The 16,837-nt window shown below is 38.0% G+C and overlaps 1 protein-coding gene across 1 annotated transcript in view; it reads left to right on the forward strand.

Moving 5' to 3' along the window:
* The window catches only part of WFS1 (Wolfram syndrome 1 (wolframin)), a 35,443-nt gene that overhangs the window by 15,226 nt on the left and 3,380 nt on the right, over positions 1 to 16,837 (forward strand). The window contains exons 2-6 of the mRNA XM_010284447.1: positions 5,036 to 5,118; positions 9,996 to 10,140; positions 11,017 to 11,187; positions 11,838 to 11,918; positions 15,671 to 15,816. Coding sequence (XP_010282749.1) covers positions 5,036 to 5,118; positions 9,996 to 10,140; positions 11,017 to 11,187; positions 11,838 to 11,918; positions 15,671 to 15,816 — 626 coding nt within the window. The remainder of the gene's footprint in view (positions 1 to 5,035; positions 5,119 to 9,995; positions 10,141 to 11,016; positions 11,188 to 11,837; positions 11,919 to 15,670; positions 15,817 to 16,837) is intronic.

A 16,837-nucleotide genomic window follows, 5' to 3' on the forward strand; every position in this document is an offset into this window, starting at 1 on the left:
TTTTTTTTTTTAAGGAAGGCAGTAATTCCTAGCAGTTAGAAGAGCACTGAAAAAAAATGAGGTGGTTTTATGTGGTGGTTGGGTGTGTAAAATCCACTCTGAGTATACATATAACTAAAAATCTTTCCTTACATGTAAGGATTATTACTTATGTGTGTTTAAATACTTTAAATTCATGAATGGAAGTCACACAGTGAATTTTAATATTTATTTTTAATATTTAATAATTATTTCTTTTAAATAACATTTGCCTAAAGTGTGCGCAAAACATTTTGCTAAATATATCGTCAGGTACTTTGTGATTAGTCAACCTAATTAGAATGATACATTGTACACGCATGATGTGTTTCAGTTGCATAAGTGAAGAATATTGGAAGGACTGGGAATATATTGCATCCATTGTTGATTTGTACTAGAATACTGGGAAGGAAATTTTATGACAAGCACAGCGTACTCTCTGTATAAAATCTTTTCCATTGAAAAGTTTGCTTACCTAGATTGTGTCAGTCCATTCTTCGAAACTTGTATGAATGATGAGTTTTTTGGGTTTTAATCCTTGATGTAGTCCAAAGATGAGACTTATAGTTGTTAATTAAGCCATGATGGCACCTTTCTTTTGCGACACAATGTGAAGCACTGATAACTTGCAGTCTCACTTGGACTAAACCCCACTATGGATTAGGTGCCTTTCAGTCAATTTAATGGCTAAATTTCAGAGGTAAGGGACAATAATTGCATCCTGAAATAGTATTGCATAGTATTCTTCGAAGAACTGAAATGTTTTCTTTTGCAACATTTCCTGTTTCTGGTCAAAACCTAACAGAAACAGTAAAAATGCCTGCCTATGCTGAAAATAATGCTAAATTTCCATTTCAACCTGTAGCAGCAAAGCTGGACTCAAAATTGGAATCTTACTTTATATAGTCAATGTGCAAAGTAATATATAAAGTTTCAGAAAGTAAACACTAGTCTTTAGTTTTCATCAGCCTGTCTACAACCTACCTATATAAACAGCTGTGTTTGGATCGCTGGATCCTGAGTATTTTTCTGGAAACATACTTTTTTACTGGTAAACAGAAATGACTCTCATAATATTTTGATAACATCTTTGAAGTCTATCAGCTAACATGCAGCTTTAGCTCACTCTTCTAAATGCTGTATATGACTGTGAAATGCAAACAAGCCTTTATCAATTTTATTGCATTAAGACTTTTTTAATAAGCGCTTTAATAAAACAGGTTTTTAGTGACGGCTTTAACCTGTTAAATGAAAAGCCTGAATTTCAAAAGTGGTTATTTCTGTAGCCCTTCAGAAGTTTAAATGCTTTCTGTAGTACAAAGACATAAATGCAGCAGACTCCGAAATACATCAGCTTCATCCTTTGTGGATCACAAATCTTTTTTTTGTTTCCCACTTTCTTTTTTGGAGTGGAACTGAGAAAACTAAAGGATACAATATAATTTTGTGTCTTAAACTTAAGACTTAATCACACAGAATAATAAAAAGAAAACATTAAAATTTTATTAGTAATGTCATTATTCCGATATCCACTGAATAATTTGTGTTGAGTGACCTGTCTCTGTGAAGGCAGAATAAACTTGTTTTGTAAATGAGGAACTGAACCACAGAGCAGCCTGATGGACAGGGTCTTTGTGACAGGGTAGGAACTACAGCCAAATATGAAGTGCTAAGCACCCTTCCATGTCCCTGTCCTGTCTTAATTTGTTTCTTCTATGTATGCTACGTGCCGTCTAAAACTTGTGTACTTTCACTTGCCTGCTTTCATTTGAATGACTGCAGCGCTTGTGAACCTTGAATAACTGATAGACTTCATTGGCTTACATAAATGCACCTGACACACAACAGCTAGTGAAGTCTATTTTAATTGTCATAAAAGATACATGAAGTAGTGCGAGATGAATGTTCCTCTCTTCTGGAAATTTTTATATTCAAGACAGTAAAATTTGACATTAAATAGACATGAGTTTTTAGCAAAGTTGGAAAATAAAAGCTTCTACTGACAGCATTTCCATTGCAGTACTCTTATGTGGGAGGAATACACATCAGGACATTTTCTGACTAAAAACATGCTTAAGAATAAGGGTGACAAGTTATAGATCACCACTTTTTATAGTGTTTTTATGGTGGGTTCATTTACTCTTGTATAGTATTTGTTCTGGTGTCCAGCTGAATTGAAAGAAATTGTGTGTTGTCCATTCTTGTTCCAAAACATACTTGAACTGTGTTTTGGACCTTTTGCCTTCGGAGACTGACCTCAATACTTTATGAGAAAGTAAATTGATATGGTAGCCATGAAACTTGAGTCATTCATGCTTTATCCCTTTTACTTACCCTCTTGCTTATCCTTTAAGCAAAGGAAAAATACTGGTAGTTATGGGAACACTATGATACTAAGCCATTCTAAATTTGATCTTGAAAACATGCTACAACCTGCTCTTCTGCCCTTGCCCTACAATTACAGAACCAACCCACAGACATAGTTTTAATTAACTGTCTTTTATTTATATTTATAGGTCATATGTGAGAGTTCGTAGAAGTGATAGCCAGGCAGGAGGGATTGGACAGTAGGTTGAAAATAACAGCAGGAAGGGTTTCTTTCCCCTGGTAGTCAGCTCTGTTTGAACAAATATTTCAACAAGTTTGCCTGCAGTACCAGTACGTTTTATTTTCTTTTCTCACTGAAGGTGGTAGTTGGAACATAAGGCTGCACATTTTTAGTTTTGCCTTTGTCTTTTTTTACCATCTCCATGAGCAATATTATTTACATGTTAATCTCCAATGTAATTACAATAAAGTAAGTATATTCTGGTGGTAAAGAAGCAAAAGAGGAACACTTTACAGCTTTTTATTGTAATAACTGTTCTTATCTAACATACTCATCTGAGTATGGAAGGGATCAGAGCCATGCCATGCTCCGATGTGTGACACATGGAGCAGGAGAGAAAGGAAACCACTTTGCCTATAGAAACTGCCAGAGAACCACCCTTCTTATTAGGATTTATATCAGTTTAGCAAATTCCTCCTGTAAGTGTTTTTTTGTGTGTGTTTAAATTCCACTTAGTTATCAAACACTAAATTCTGAATGGTACCTCTTATAATGGTTTATCCAGAGTATCACCAAAATCTTTGTGGTGGTCTCTTTTCAATATGTAGAACAACTTGAACAGAGGAAGGAAAAAAAAATCCATAGCCAGGACAGTTGCAGAAATTTTGATGCAAAGTAAGTTAATGAATGCACAGGAAGAAACAGAGGAATACTGCCTTGCCCAACTTCTTTCATTTGGGTGGGACAGATAGATGAATATTATGTTTCTTTCAAACAATATGCTCTTTCCTGTAACTTCTTGTTTATTGTAAGCAGAAAGCCCGAGTGATGGCTGTTGGTGTGAGTGGTGCCATCTGGAAAACAGGCTTCTGACTTGTTTAGAATCCAATTCTGTTGGTTATATATCAGGGCAAGGAGATTAAGTGGTTAATTTTGCTGGGATGGTGTTTGCCTACTTTACAATAATATTTTTACAGCTTTCTGAGAAGATTGAGTACTAAATGAAAATTATTTTTCATTATGTGCCTTGTTTAGCCAGACAACATGTTATAATCTGGCATTAGTATTTTTTCCAAGTGGAGCTTGGCAGACAAAACTGTGGCATGGTAAAGGAGAAAACTTGCTTCATGGTTTGCTCTTGTTAAAATACATCCATTTTAATGAAAGCGTTGGCTTGTAGCCTGTTCGTTTGGAAATAGTCCCAGTACCAGGGATGTTAAAGAATGGAAGAAGCCCTGTTCTTCAGGAGAGTATTTGGAATCAGGTTTATTTCTTCATTCCTCTCACCTTTTGGAAAAAGAGCTGATACTAAATGGCACCTCAGCTAGCAGGGCTGCTTACCAGCTTCTCCCGTTAGTGCCGCCCAAGTTAGGTAGAGGCTGAAATCTGTAACTTTGGGCAGGTGCCGGAAAGCTTCTCTCACTTGGGTTCCTACGCTTGGAAACTAGCTGTACTTTCTCATGCTGTCCCTCAGTACGTAGCTACCACGTGTTACAGTGCGTTCGGTGACCTCACAGGGTAACGTGGTATGTACAGGTCAAGCTTTGGCTGTTGAGTTTGGATCTTTCTTTTCTAACTACAATTTTAGGTTGACTGGTAAAGCTGTTTTTCTGTCACAGCTATGGTCTGTTGTCCTTTCTTACCCTTACTCCACTTGCAGCATGCAAGCTATATTCATTTTCCTCTTTAAGTTTCTTCTAAATTAATTTATGAGAATTCCTCTCATAAAAAGTAGCAGTTCTGGCATTGTCAGCTTTTCCGTTATATTTATTCTTCATTCATCATGTAGCGTGCAGCATTGACATTGTTTACAACCACTGGATGTCAGAAAAAGCTCTCGATTTTTCTTTATGGTTCACTGGTGGAGATATGTGATGCTTTTGAAGAAGAAAAACTGGTGAAGTCTGTATATGTAGATAGGAAAGGAGAGAAAATCAGGTGTGAGTATGGAATTGGACACAGAACAGTGAGGTTTCTAACAGTGTTCGTTTCTGTGTACTCCAGAGGCTGAGGAGCTGAGCTTTCAAATATACTGGACACATTTAAAAGGCTGGTTAATTTTCAAAACTCTTGAGAAGGCTTCGCTATTAAATAGGCTGCCAAGTGCTATCAAGAATAAAAATAGTAATAGTACAAAAGCTGATCCATACTGCATGTTCCACATGTGCTCATATTTCTCATAATGAGTATTCTTCTTCTATTGAGAAATGGATTCTGTGGAAGTAAAGGAGAAGCTGTGTCATCCTGTGGCAAGTACCAGATAACAAGTAACAGTAAATATGTTGAAGTACAACACTGAGATGGAGTGTAAATGTTGTAATGAGAATTAATTTCCCCTGTTCTTGCAAAACACTCATGTTGGAGTTTTGAGATATAATCCTTTAATTCTTCAACCACATATAGCAATGATTTATAAAATATGTTCAAATATTGCTAGTAAACAATTTTCTTTATCAAATGAATTTACAGAGGCCATGAAGGAAGAACCTGAAGTGCTCTTTGAGGAACTGCTTGAGAGGGCCAAAGCAGGAGACCCAAAAGCACAAACAGAGGTAATTTTGCATGCTCTTTGTCCAGTCTTGTTTGCTCTTAGTTCCAAAAATAGCACTGCCTGCTGTAGAGCTATTATCTCTTCTTTAGTTGAATTGATCTTAAATGATTCAAAGAAAGGTGACGACAGATGGTTCCTCCGCCTTGAGAAATGCTGCTTGCTTAGGAGTGTTACTGGTTTCAGGTCCAACTCCTGAGTAAGCCTTTAGGACACACATGAAATGGGGAGGATAGGCTGAGAGAATGGGGAAAGTACAGAACTGCTTTGCTTTTTCTTTTCTTTTTTTGTTAAGAATGTGCCAAAGAGTTACTTGAGGAGATGTGCAGATAGGGACAATTGAATGCTGTTTGGATTTAATTTTGCTATTGGAACAAAACTAATTGCTCATCTAAATGGACTCACTTAAGCTTGAACTGTTTGTTCAGTTCTTCACTGTATACAAAGACATCAAGACTCTTAAGCTGGACTCTGTGGAAGAAACTTGAGGTGCTTTAGCAGGAACAGAGGTGGTTTGATATTTTGCACTTGTATACAATTTCTATGAACTCTTAGAACCATATAATGGTTTGGATTGGAAGGGACCTTAAAGATCATCTAGTTCCAGCTCCTGTGCCATGGGCAGGAACGCCTTCCACAAGATCAGGTTGCTCAAAGCCCCATCCAGCCTGGCCTTGAACACTCCCAGGGGAGGAGGCATCCACAACTACTCTGGGCAACCAATTAACATATACTGGAAAAGAAGCCCCTCCTTGTTTATTGAAAATAGCTATGTTTAGTTGTGTAATGCCAGATGTAATTGAATTAATAATGGCAGTTCTGTCCATGCATGTGTTAGCACTTCAGGTGTCCCTTAGGTTTTAGGAAAATTGTACCAGTTTTCCACTGCATTCCACTATCTGGTTTATTGGTCTAACTGGTCTGGTATAAATAGCTGAAAATTGTTTAAAAGGATTTTAATTCATGTTTAACTTGGTTGGTATTTTGCTCAAACATTCTTTTCCAGCTTCAGCTTTGATAGCAAAAGGGAGTGCTTATGGTCTCCTACACGCTTATTGGTGGTTTGTTTTATTTCCCCAAGATTCACCACTCTTGCAAATAAAAATGAAAGGTGGGGATGGGAAAGAAGTCCTTTTAAAGCTGGTTAAAAAATACGGCAATGCCGGGCTCACTCCCCACTTCATCTCAGCTTGATTGAGGGTCAGGCTGTCCTTGGAATTGTAACCTGAGACAGTAGCAAATTCCTCACCTTTGAACCAGCCGGTGGCTTTGCGGAGGATGAAGCTTTAGCCTTGAGGGGATCGCTGCTGTAAAAGCCACATTTTGACTCTATTCCTCCACACAAAAGAAAGCAAACCCCGTAAATATTCTTTCAGGATATAACTTGCAGTTGAGTAAGAAATACCTTATGTAATCTGAGCCTATGATGTGTGCATATGTGTGTATATAAATAATATTTTTTTATCCTTCTCAATTTGTTCCACCTTCACTCCCTTCCTTTAGCTCTTTAACGATTATATACTTTCTATTCCCACACAATAATAGGATTCTTCTTGTAAAGAGATCAGCATACAGTTTTGCTTCAGTATGCACGCAGGATGAATTGACTTCCTGAAAAGGAACCCCAGATATAGTCATTTCATTTCTATGCAATCTCTTGTGACTTGTGGAGAGGGAATCAACTTTTAGTTTTTAAAACCCTAGAAAAATATATTTCTTGTCTGTTGTTGAATATGCCCCTTTAGAATCAGTTAGAAAAATGTCTTTTTATTTCTTACCTTTGTAGGAGTACGAATGAGAAGCTGAGATGGCAGTGTTGTGCTGTTTGCTAATAACTACAAAGTCAAACACAAGAAATCACTTGGTTCACTGGCTTGTAGTTATTACTATGAGTTTATTCAAAAATAACCCTGCAATGACTATGGAAATAAATGCACTCTGAGTGACTGTCAACCTGTATTACTGTAGCTTTATGTAGCTTCTTTATTGAGAAATAACTGTACGGCAATTATGTAAATGAGACACCCACAGCTGGAATTCTGTCATGGAGAAAAGGCAGCGCTGTATCTTCAACCGGAGGATCTCTGCAACGGGACTGCTTGAGATAACTGCCTTGGTTAGCAAAGCCCACAGGTGAAAGCAACCTTTGGAGAGTACAGTGTGAAGATCCGTGTTAAGCTGTTACCAACTATGACTTCATTTCACAGTTTTAGCTCATGGGAAAGAGAGAATCCCTGACTGAGGGAAACAACAAATCTGAGGTTAACATCTTCTCCCGTCAGTTCTTCCTCCTTTGATGGCTGCAGGCCAGAGCTTTGCAGCCATCTTCAGGTGGTTCCGTGTAGGAGCTTTGCTATGACAATGAAAGGTGGCTGTTGCATGGGGCTTGTTCGAAGAGAGCTGGTAGACCTTCCAGTAGTATTTTGCAGAAAGCCTTGGTGTTTGTTATGGGACTTGGAGGGTTTTTTGCTACCAAAACTTTTAACATACACAAAAGCTTGAAACTTTATAATCAAAATAAAGGGAAAATATTTTCTGGTTGCTCAGATTTTGGGGGTGTGTTCTGCAGGGTTTTTGGAGGGGAGTAAATCTTCATGATGAACTTTATAAAAAAAAAAAAAAAAAAAATCCCCCCAAACCCAAGTAACCCCTCCTAGAAAACCCAAAATACTCCCCCCTGAAAACCCCAAACAACAAAACAAACAAACAAGCCCCAAACAATTAAAAAAAAAAAAACAAAAAACCACAAAACACCACAGGCAAGCCAAAAAACACTTCTATCATAAAACAGGTGTTATGCTACTGTTTTACTTCTGCAGTAGCCTTGTGCAATATGACTAATTCCACAATCTGCCAGTTTATGTTGCAATATGAGTTTCTATGTTCAAGAGATGCTTAGAAACTTAAGAGCTGCATCGTTAAGTCCTACTGCTCTCAAAGCTTTGCTCAAAAAATCTCACGGCTATAAATATAAACATGCTCAAGAAACAGCTGTTCTTGTCAGAGGATGTTATTTACCATGTAACTTGTTCAACCAATTCCTTTCTGAAATAAATAGCTGAAGGTACCTCTGCGGTTGGCTGTTAAATTCCCAGGCAGTTGCTGCAATCTTTGTTGGTTTTGTTTCGATCTCATATGTTCTCTTCCTAGTCTGACCCTGTAATGTGTGCGCTGCCTGTTGAGCTCTGACGTGACTTTGTAATCAATGTGTAGTTTTGACTTTTGGCTTACTTAGTCCAATTTTTTTTTCCTGTTTCTGTATGTTTTTGGGTAGCTTCACCATGTATGTGAAGCCTGGAGAAGAGGAGGCTCCAGGGAGACCTTATTGCAGCCTTCCTGTACTTAAAGGGGGTCTATAAGAAAGATGGGGACAGACTTTTTAGCAGGGCCTGTTGGGAATAGGACAAGGGGTAATGGTTTTAAACTGAAAGAGGGTAGATTTAGACTAGGTATAAGGAAGAAATTTTTCACAATGAGGGTGGTGAAGCACTGGCACAGGTTGCCCAGAGAGGTGGTAGATGCCCCATCCCTGGAAACATTCCAGGTCAGGTTGGACGGGGCTCTGAGCAACCTGCTCTAGTTGAAGATGTCCCTGCTCATTGCAGGGGGGCTGGACAAGATGACCTTTAAAGGTCCCTTCCAACCCAAAGATTCTATGGTTCTATGTACTATGGGTTTAATCACTGTGATGTCTACCCACTAACTATCTTTGTAAAAGTTGTTGGAGTACCCGCTTCGGTCTCCAGCCTTGCAACTGGTTTCATACACCTAACCTTTACTGAAAGAAAAAGATCTTTTTGATTATATCACTGTGTTCAATCTACATGGCAATAATGTGAATTATTAATCTTTCAAAGTTTATTTAGTCACCTTTAGTGGTAATACCAAAGGCAAAGTTTCAAAGAAACTGTCAAAACAGATGAGGTTTTTTGCAGCCGATAATACTGTGGACTTGCTGAGCTATACTCTTAAGGTTTTACATTAATTACTCCTAGAATGTAACTTAAGTAACAGTAGGGAGAGGGAGTGAGCCAAGCAAAAGCATTTCCCTGATTCTTCAGGCACGCAGATAAAACCTTGGCCACTTCATGCCATTTAATGTTTTGTTACCTTGTGGTATGATAAGCAGGAGTGTTTCATGCTATTGCATAAATATACTTACTAGCATATTACCGTGTATTTCAATTGTATAGAAGGAAGAAAAAAGGTGATGTTTTTTCTCATCTGTAAAACGATAATGCAGGCAACTGCTCCATAACTTCTGTAATCCTAAATAGGAGGATTTTTGCCGGCTGTATCACTGGAATTGTTTGATGCTTAGCCAGTATGAGTTTTATTGCATTCACTTAAGTAATCATGAGTTTGCTTTGCCCTTCAGTGGCTAAACTGCTATGGGTCAGGCATTTCACTGCTGAAGCCTCCTTCCATGTCAAGGCCCTTTGTCAATAATTTGACTTCATCTGAATTTCTGTATGACACTGGCACCAGGTTATTACACTTAATTTTTTTGTTTTAAAAATAAGGCTAGCAGTGTTGTCTGACCATTGTTACAGGAGCAAAAGAATCCAAGAAAAGACAACTTTTAGTACTATTAACACCAGGAGGTTTACCTCATCCTGCTAGATACCCAAAGACCAATACCAACTAATTCATTGACCTGGACAAATGTGTTGCAATTACATTTTGCTTCCAGTTCTGGAAACTGATCTTTCCCTGCAGAAGATCAACTTACAGCTATGTTCTTTAGTGCTAAGAGCAAATGTTTTGACCTTTTGTTCAGAGAGAATTTATTCTAGCCAAGTTCCAGGGGGTGGAAGAGGGGCGAGAGAGAGTGGAGTATATTTCGGTTATTGAAGGAGTTCTGTTCCCTCCTTATTCTAGGTGGGGAAACACTTCTTAAGGCTAGCAGAAGAGGAGGATGAAGAACTTAACAATTGTAGTGCAGTTGACTGGTTCATCCTTGCTGCTAAGCAAGGCCGAAGAGAAGCTGTCAAACTGTTGCGTAGATGCCTGACAGACAGAAGAGGTATGGGTTCTCTGAGACTTTTTGCTTGCATTTCTTTTTTTGACTGAAATAATATTGTATTCATTTTAACACTGAAAAAGGGGTTAAAATATGATAGGAATGCTCATAGCAAAAATTAGCTGAGTAGTTGCTGACAGCATCTTCAAATAGGTAATTTAAAAAGCAATAATTACTGATACTACTCATAAAAGCATTTATGCTAATTATTTGCTTGAATTCCTTCATGGAATTCATGCTCATTCTTCCCCTCCTCACCTTTCATTGAAGCTTCTTGTATGACCGTGAAGGTCATATATTACCACACACCACCTACATATCTGCTGTTCTATTCTTTCACCCCTCCTGAACCTCTCTCCTAATTGGTCTTTTTCGTTGTCTTCTCCCACTGTAGGATTCACATCTTCCTTCATGCTACCTCCCACACTTGGAATGGTCTCCTCTCATCTGCCAACTATCTGAACTCTGATTTAAAGAAGGACAAAAAAAAAAAACCAACCCCCCACAAAAAACAAAACCACCCACCCCCCCCAAAAAAACCCCACGCTTTCACTAAATTCTTGCTGTCTTTTACATGTCACCCATACATCTCCACACCACCTTTTGCCTGAACTGTTGTACTGCAAAAGTTGAACCAAGATGTAAGGATAATGCATGTCTCGCACAGTCTTTGAAGTACCGTTTAAACTTAAGCAATGTCATTAGATTTTGATAAGCAATAGGCACAGAAAGGCATTTGAGTAATTTTCTTAGGTGGTCAAGATGTGAATGAAACTTGTGAAGTTTCAGACTAAACTGAGAAAAATAACTTGTGGGGAAATCGGTCATTTGTGCATCGGTGTGGGATAATAGTCTCTAATGTATTTTGCTTTTCTTGAGGCATCACTTCTGAGAATGAACAAGAAGTAAAAAAATTATCGTCTGAGACTGACTTGGAGAGAGCTGTGAGGAAAGCTGCCTTAGTCATGTATTGGAAATTAAACCCCAAAAAGAAGAAGCAATTAGCAGTTTCTGAACTACTGGAAAATGTTGGGCAAGTTGATAACGAAGGTTAGTTTGTGAACTCATATATGGTTATTGATAAAATACAGACTTACAGCAGAATACAGCTAGAAACCTAACGGGCTTTATAAACCATCAGGCATAACATAAAAGTAACTGTGTGATCTACTTTAGAAAACGTAACAGTGTTAATGAACTCAAACTCTCTTCTAATAACTGTGCTCTCTGGACCAATAAAGTTAGTTCATAAAAGCCTGCCAACTCTTGCTGTAGCTTGTGATTCAATTAAGCACTCATACAAGTGACTAAATACTAAAAATATCTTAATTTGACACTCGCTGTCCTTGGAAAATAAATCTTTTATTGCTTTGGTGTGTTTGATTTCCACACACACACCCCCCCCCCCCAACAGTCATTGTAATGATATCTTACTAGATATTTCAGTTACAGACTCAATCTTCAAGACATCTGGCTTATTCTGCCATTAAGGCGGTATATGTTAGCTATACCAATGCTGTTCTCTAGTGTAATAATAGGAATATAGAAAGCTATATAGCTACTTGTTACCTGTTTGTGTCTTTTCCTGGCTTTGAGGAAATACCATTCTCCAAATATTGCAGCTTGAAGAACATTCCAGTTACTGTTTGATCATTTTAATTGACTGCTTGGACTTTGCATAAACTTTGTCATTGAACCAGGTGGTGAGAAGCAACCTGGCCCGGTCCCAAAGTCGGTGCAGAAGCAGAGAAGAATGCTGGAGCGATTAGTGAGCAGTGAATGTGAGTGCATGCTGCTTCTTTCAGTCTTTGACTGTGGTTTTGGTTTCTATTCTGTTTTGCTAAGCAATTTTGTGCTGCCAGGGTAAGAATGTATAGCAAGTTTGGGTTGCTATAAACTGATAGTGTCAATGTATTATATGTGTAAAGTAAGTAACCAGTCTGCGTGTGAACTCACAGAAGGCATCACCATTACAGTTAACTTGTTGGTGATTAGTATACTAAGAGGAGTTTGCATGTCACTTGTTATTTTTATATTCTTGCCCTTTCAGCACTTACAAGTCTATTCACCAAAAAAAATTTTGCACTTTCAATAATTTTTTTTTAGTTCTAAACTGTAGTAAGCTTTCTGATTACAATAAGGTGATTAATTATGCAACCATTTAATGTAGACTCCTCATTTTATTTGCCTTGTTTCTGTTTGCCAGTTCCTTATAATTAATGTTTGTTTTTCCATATTTGTTCAAGAATTAGTATAGGAAAGATGCACCAAGATGTTCCTTTCATAACTTAGAGGCAGCTTAGTTCATGTAGTCGGGAGAATTAAACACTCAACACACACAGGGTCAGACTTGTAGACCCAAATCTGAGTTTTGTAGAGTGTGGTGGGGTGGGGAGTTGGACTTGCAACAAAGTTCTCCCTTGCCCTCCATACCTAAGAAATGCTGCTATATTGCTGGGCCTTCAGGAGGAAAGTCAAATTGCTAAATTAAGAAAGTTAATTATAAACAATGCAGCATGTGTAGTTTTTCCAGAACATTATCTAATAAGGTTCAGTTAATCATTATCGGGAAAATCTAATTTTCTTGAAATGCACTAGGTTATGAAATAGTTCATGTGCAGTCTGCATCAGTTCTTGAACACTTAAGTGTCACAAAGCATGTTACTTACTAATACATGTATAGTTGAGAATACATGTAACTAAAGCATCATGTGGGGATTAGTGAGCCAAATCTGGGGGTTTGCAGGTTTAAACTCTTTGAAAGATTGGATTTACATTTCATTAGGTCAGTTTGGCCTTTACCTTTTGAGGACTGTGTTCATTGTGCAGGTGACCTCTGAAAATAACACTCCTAAGAAGAGTGGAGTATTTCAGTTTTACGTTGACTTCCACAGAAGTAAAAGGGGAGGGATGCATGCCTGTGTATATGAGTGACGGAGTAGGTGATGGGACAAATTGTATTTTGGAGTCCAAGCTTCTGGTCCTACCAAAACTTCTGTGAGAGTAGGTCAGCTGTTCTTGTGACTTGTTTGCCACTTCTGGAAAGATAGAAATAGTCCTTCGGGGATAAGACTGTTATGTTACATGGTCTGGTCATCGTATCGTAACGCAAATGTATCTGGGTTCATTGGAGCTATGTTGCATCGGTGCTTGATGGATGACACTAGTGTTCTTTCCATCCTGTAGCTGAACTGGCACATGCTGATAGAGCGTGAGTGCAATGCAAGTAATTTTGTTCTGGATTCTTCAGTAATTCAAGGAGTGTCAGAAAAGGAACCAGCAATCTTTTTTTTTAGGCTTAAATGGCAGATAAAATAACAGGAGAGTAAATGAACCTACATGTAAGCGTAGGCAGAAATTGATGTGCATATTTTTCTTTTTCTACGGTGGATGGGGGAGGCAGGGGAATTTGTCATAACCAGATTGAAGAAAAAAAAATATTAATAATAAAGTAGAATCTACAACATACACTTTTTATATCAATTTAAGAGACACTTGGGTGACAAAATACTAATAACATTTAAAATCTAAAAGTTTTCATCAAACACTTAAAGTAGGAGTTAAGGTGTTACCTCTTCTCTAGAGAGCTTTTATCTTTTCATGGACGAACAAGTCAGCTGTTGCTCTCCACCATTTACGTCTCTGATCCACTGAGTTTCTCCATTTATCTTGCCAGCAGGAGATTCTTCCTTTAGTTTTAATACATTGACAATACTTGGAAGATAATTTTTAAGCCAGATATGTGTTTGCAGTTATGTGATCTGGGGTATCCTTAATGCAGGTATAAACAGAAGATTAGAACTGGCGTTGCCAATGGACAGTTGTTGCGTGCCTGAGAGTATTCATGTCATTATATTTCATAGGCCATCTTGTGAGGTTCTAACTATGTCTGCTTGCTGATTCCACACCAAAAAGACTTATCTTGCCTGCACATTTTGTCCCAATAGGACAATAAAGTTAGATGACACATTTGGTATTAGTCTTGATCTGAACGCCACTAAAGACAGATGAGTCTCACTGATTTCTTTGTGCAAGTGATGTCCCCTTACAATCTGTGAATGATAAGGATAGTTAGCAAGAATAAATCCATTCTTGTTTCTTGGGAGGCATGCCAGGTGGTATTTTCTGGGACATACGGGTTCATGCAATGAGGAAAAAAAAAAAAAAACAAAAATAAAAGTCCAAGTAAAAGACAATTTACATGTTATGAGATTAAAGCAAAAGATAGATTGTAAGCTGCTTTTTTTTCCTGTTGAACTCTTTTAACACCCCTCTTCCTGTAGCAGATATCTCGGCACAAACACTTTATTTTGTTCTGTATCTACAGTGTTTTCAATATTAAATACTGATACATATAACTTCTATAAATATAGCATTTTTTTAATTAAAAGATTAATAGGCTCAAACCCACTAATCCTCTGATTTTAAATTTAGTGAAGCAGTTCATTTTTCTATCTCTTTAAAATCTCAAACTAGTATTAAGCAGGCCAGCTTTCATATCTTTGTATCAGCTGATGAGCTAAACTTACTGTGTAGGAGGTGTGTTACAGATTTTTGTCATTCAAAAGTCTTTCATATCTACAGCAATGTCATTTGCTTTAGTGTATGGAAAAAAGTGCTGTTAATTATCCTCCTTTACAAACAACATCAAGCTTGTCTACCATAGAAACCAGCTAATTCATGCTAATGCCAGGAACTGGCTATGAAAAGAGTTTGAAATTGTATATAAATTATCTTCTGTCTTGCAGCATCCCTAGAGTTTTTGGAAGTAACATCTCGCCTCCCTTCTACTCACCAGAGTGGATAAGGATCTTCCAGGGCAGAGTGATAAATTTTGTCTCTGTGTACAACTGAGCAAAGTATATTTTGTTGCTGGCTATCTGTTTTAGATCACAGCTGATATAGTTTCAGAGAGGCCCTTTGTATAGTCACGTAGCATATTAAATTAATACACTGTAAGTAATCTATATTTAGTCTTGTAGGTATGAATAATTGGGCGTTTCCCATAATTAGATGTCTGTAACTTCTGAACTCACAAAAATGACTGTTAAATGCCAAATCAGAAGTCAGTTTTCCAGTTAATAACATGTAGATAATTCATTAGTATTCCTGTACATTTCTTTCTTTGCAATGTGGCTGCTAGTTAAAGATTTTCTCTCAAGAAGTTACCAAAGATGTAATAGGCTACAATTTAAAAATGTGTGACCTAATCCAGTAGTCTTTTTTTCCTTGTAATACTTGCAGATAAGCTACATTCACTCACTTTCTTCTCCTACTTACCGATATTATAAATCTACCTGTTATTCTGACAAGATTTACATTAGTCACATATTGCTGGCACAAGCAGCTTGGTTATTTTCAGCAAGGATCGCAGAACGAGTTGCAAGGTGAGCCCGTGCTACTGGTAGTTCAGTTTTTGAAGCCCCAAGTAGATCATCTTTAATACCAGGAAAGAGAATCAATATTCCAACTCATAATCGGTACAGGTGTAGTTGTGATACTATTTACTCAAAGTCTTCATTTTATCTTTTAGCTAAAAAATTTATTGCTTTGGATGACTTTGTTGAAATTACCAAGAAGTACGCAAAGGGAATCATCCCATCTAACCTGATTATGCAGGAAGAGGAAGATGATGAATTGGCAGGGAAGACTCCTGAAGAGTTACCCCTGCGACTGAAGGTAAAAAAGCAATACTGAACAGTTTATGTTGAAGGGCTCTTAACTTAAGCATTTTGAACAAAAGAGAGAGTTGATTTGCACTTGACTCTGAGCTGATATTTAGTCTATATAGGTCAGTACAAGAATTGTGGCTATAATTCATTTTTGGAACTTCATATATATGTTTAGAGTTTCATATATAGAAGTCATATATTTAAGAGAAAGAGGTTATGGTTTTCCCTGGAAGAAGGCAATCTACCTTCATCACATCTCAGTGAGGATTTAAATGTCCCTATCATAACTGTTGTATTTTTATTATAGATGTTATTATATGCTTCATATCTTTCTGACATATGAGTTTCCCACCTGAGCAAGCAGGTGGGAAAAATTATCCATAGCCTTGAGGTGTGAAAAGGTTCTATTATGAAGTAATTCAAAAGTAGTGGAACTTGCTGTTAGTGGTTTTCTGTACTGGTACTTAGAATAATAGAATCGGTAAGGATGGAAAAGACCTCCAAGATCAAGTCCAACCATCAACCTAACACCACCATGCCCACTAAATCGCGTCCTGAAGTGCCACGTCTACACGTTTTTTGAACACCTGCAGTGATGGTGACTCCACCACCTCCCCGGGCAGCCTGTTCCAATGCTTGACCACCCTCTCAGTGAAGAAATTGTTCCTAATATCCAATCTAAACCTCCCCTGGCGCAACTTGAGGCCATTTTCTCTTGTCCTATCGCTAGTTACGTGGCAGAAGAGACCACCACCCACCTCACCACAACCCCCTTTCAGGTAGTTGTAGAGAGCGATAAGGTCTCCCCTCAGCCTCCTCTTCTCCAGACTAAACAACCCCAGTTCCCTCAGCTGTTCCTCATAGGACTTGAACTCTAGACCCCTCATGAGCTTCATTGCTCTTTTTTAGACACACTTCAGCACCTCTGTGTCCCCCTTGTAGTGAGGGGCCCAAAACTGAACACGGGATTTGAGGTGTGGCCTCACCAGTGCCGAGTACAGGGGCACAATCACTTACCTCATCCTGGC

This window comes from Phaethon lepturus, unplaced genomic scaffold (assembly GCF_000687285.1).
Source record: "Phaethon lepturus isolate BGI_N335 unplaced genomic scaffold, ASM68728v1 scaffold4383, whole genome shotgun sequence".
In the NCBI taxonomy this organism is placed as follows: Eukaryota; Metazoa; Chordata; class Aves; order Phaethontiformes; family Phaethontidae; genus Phaethon; species Phaethon lepturus.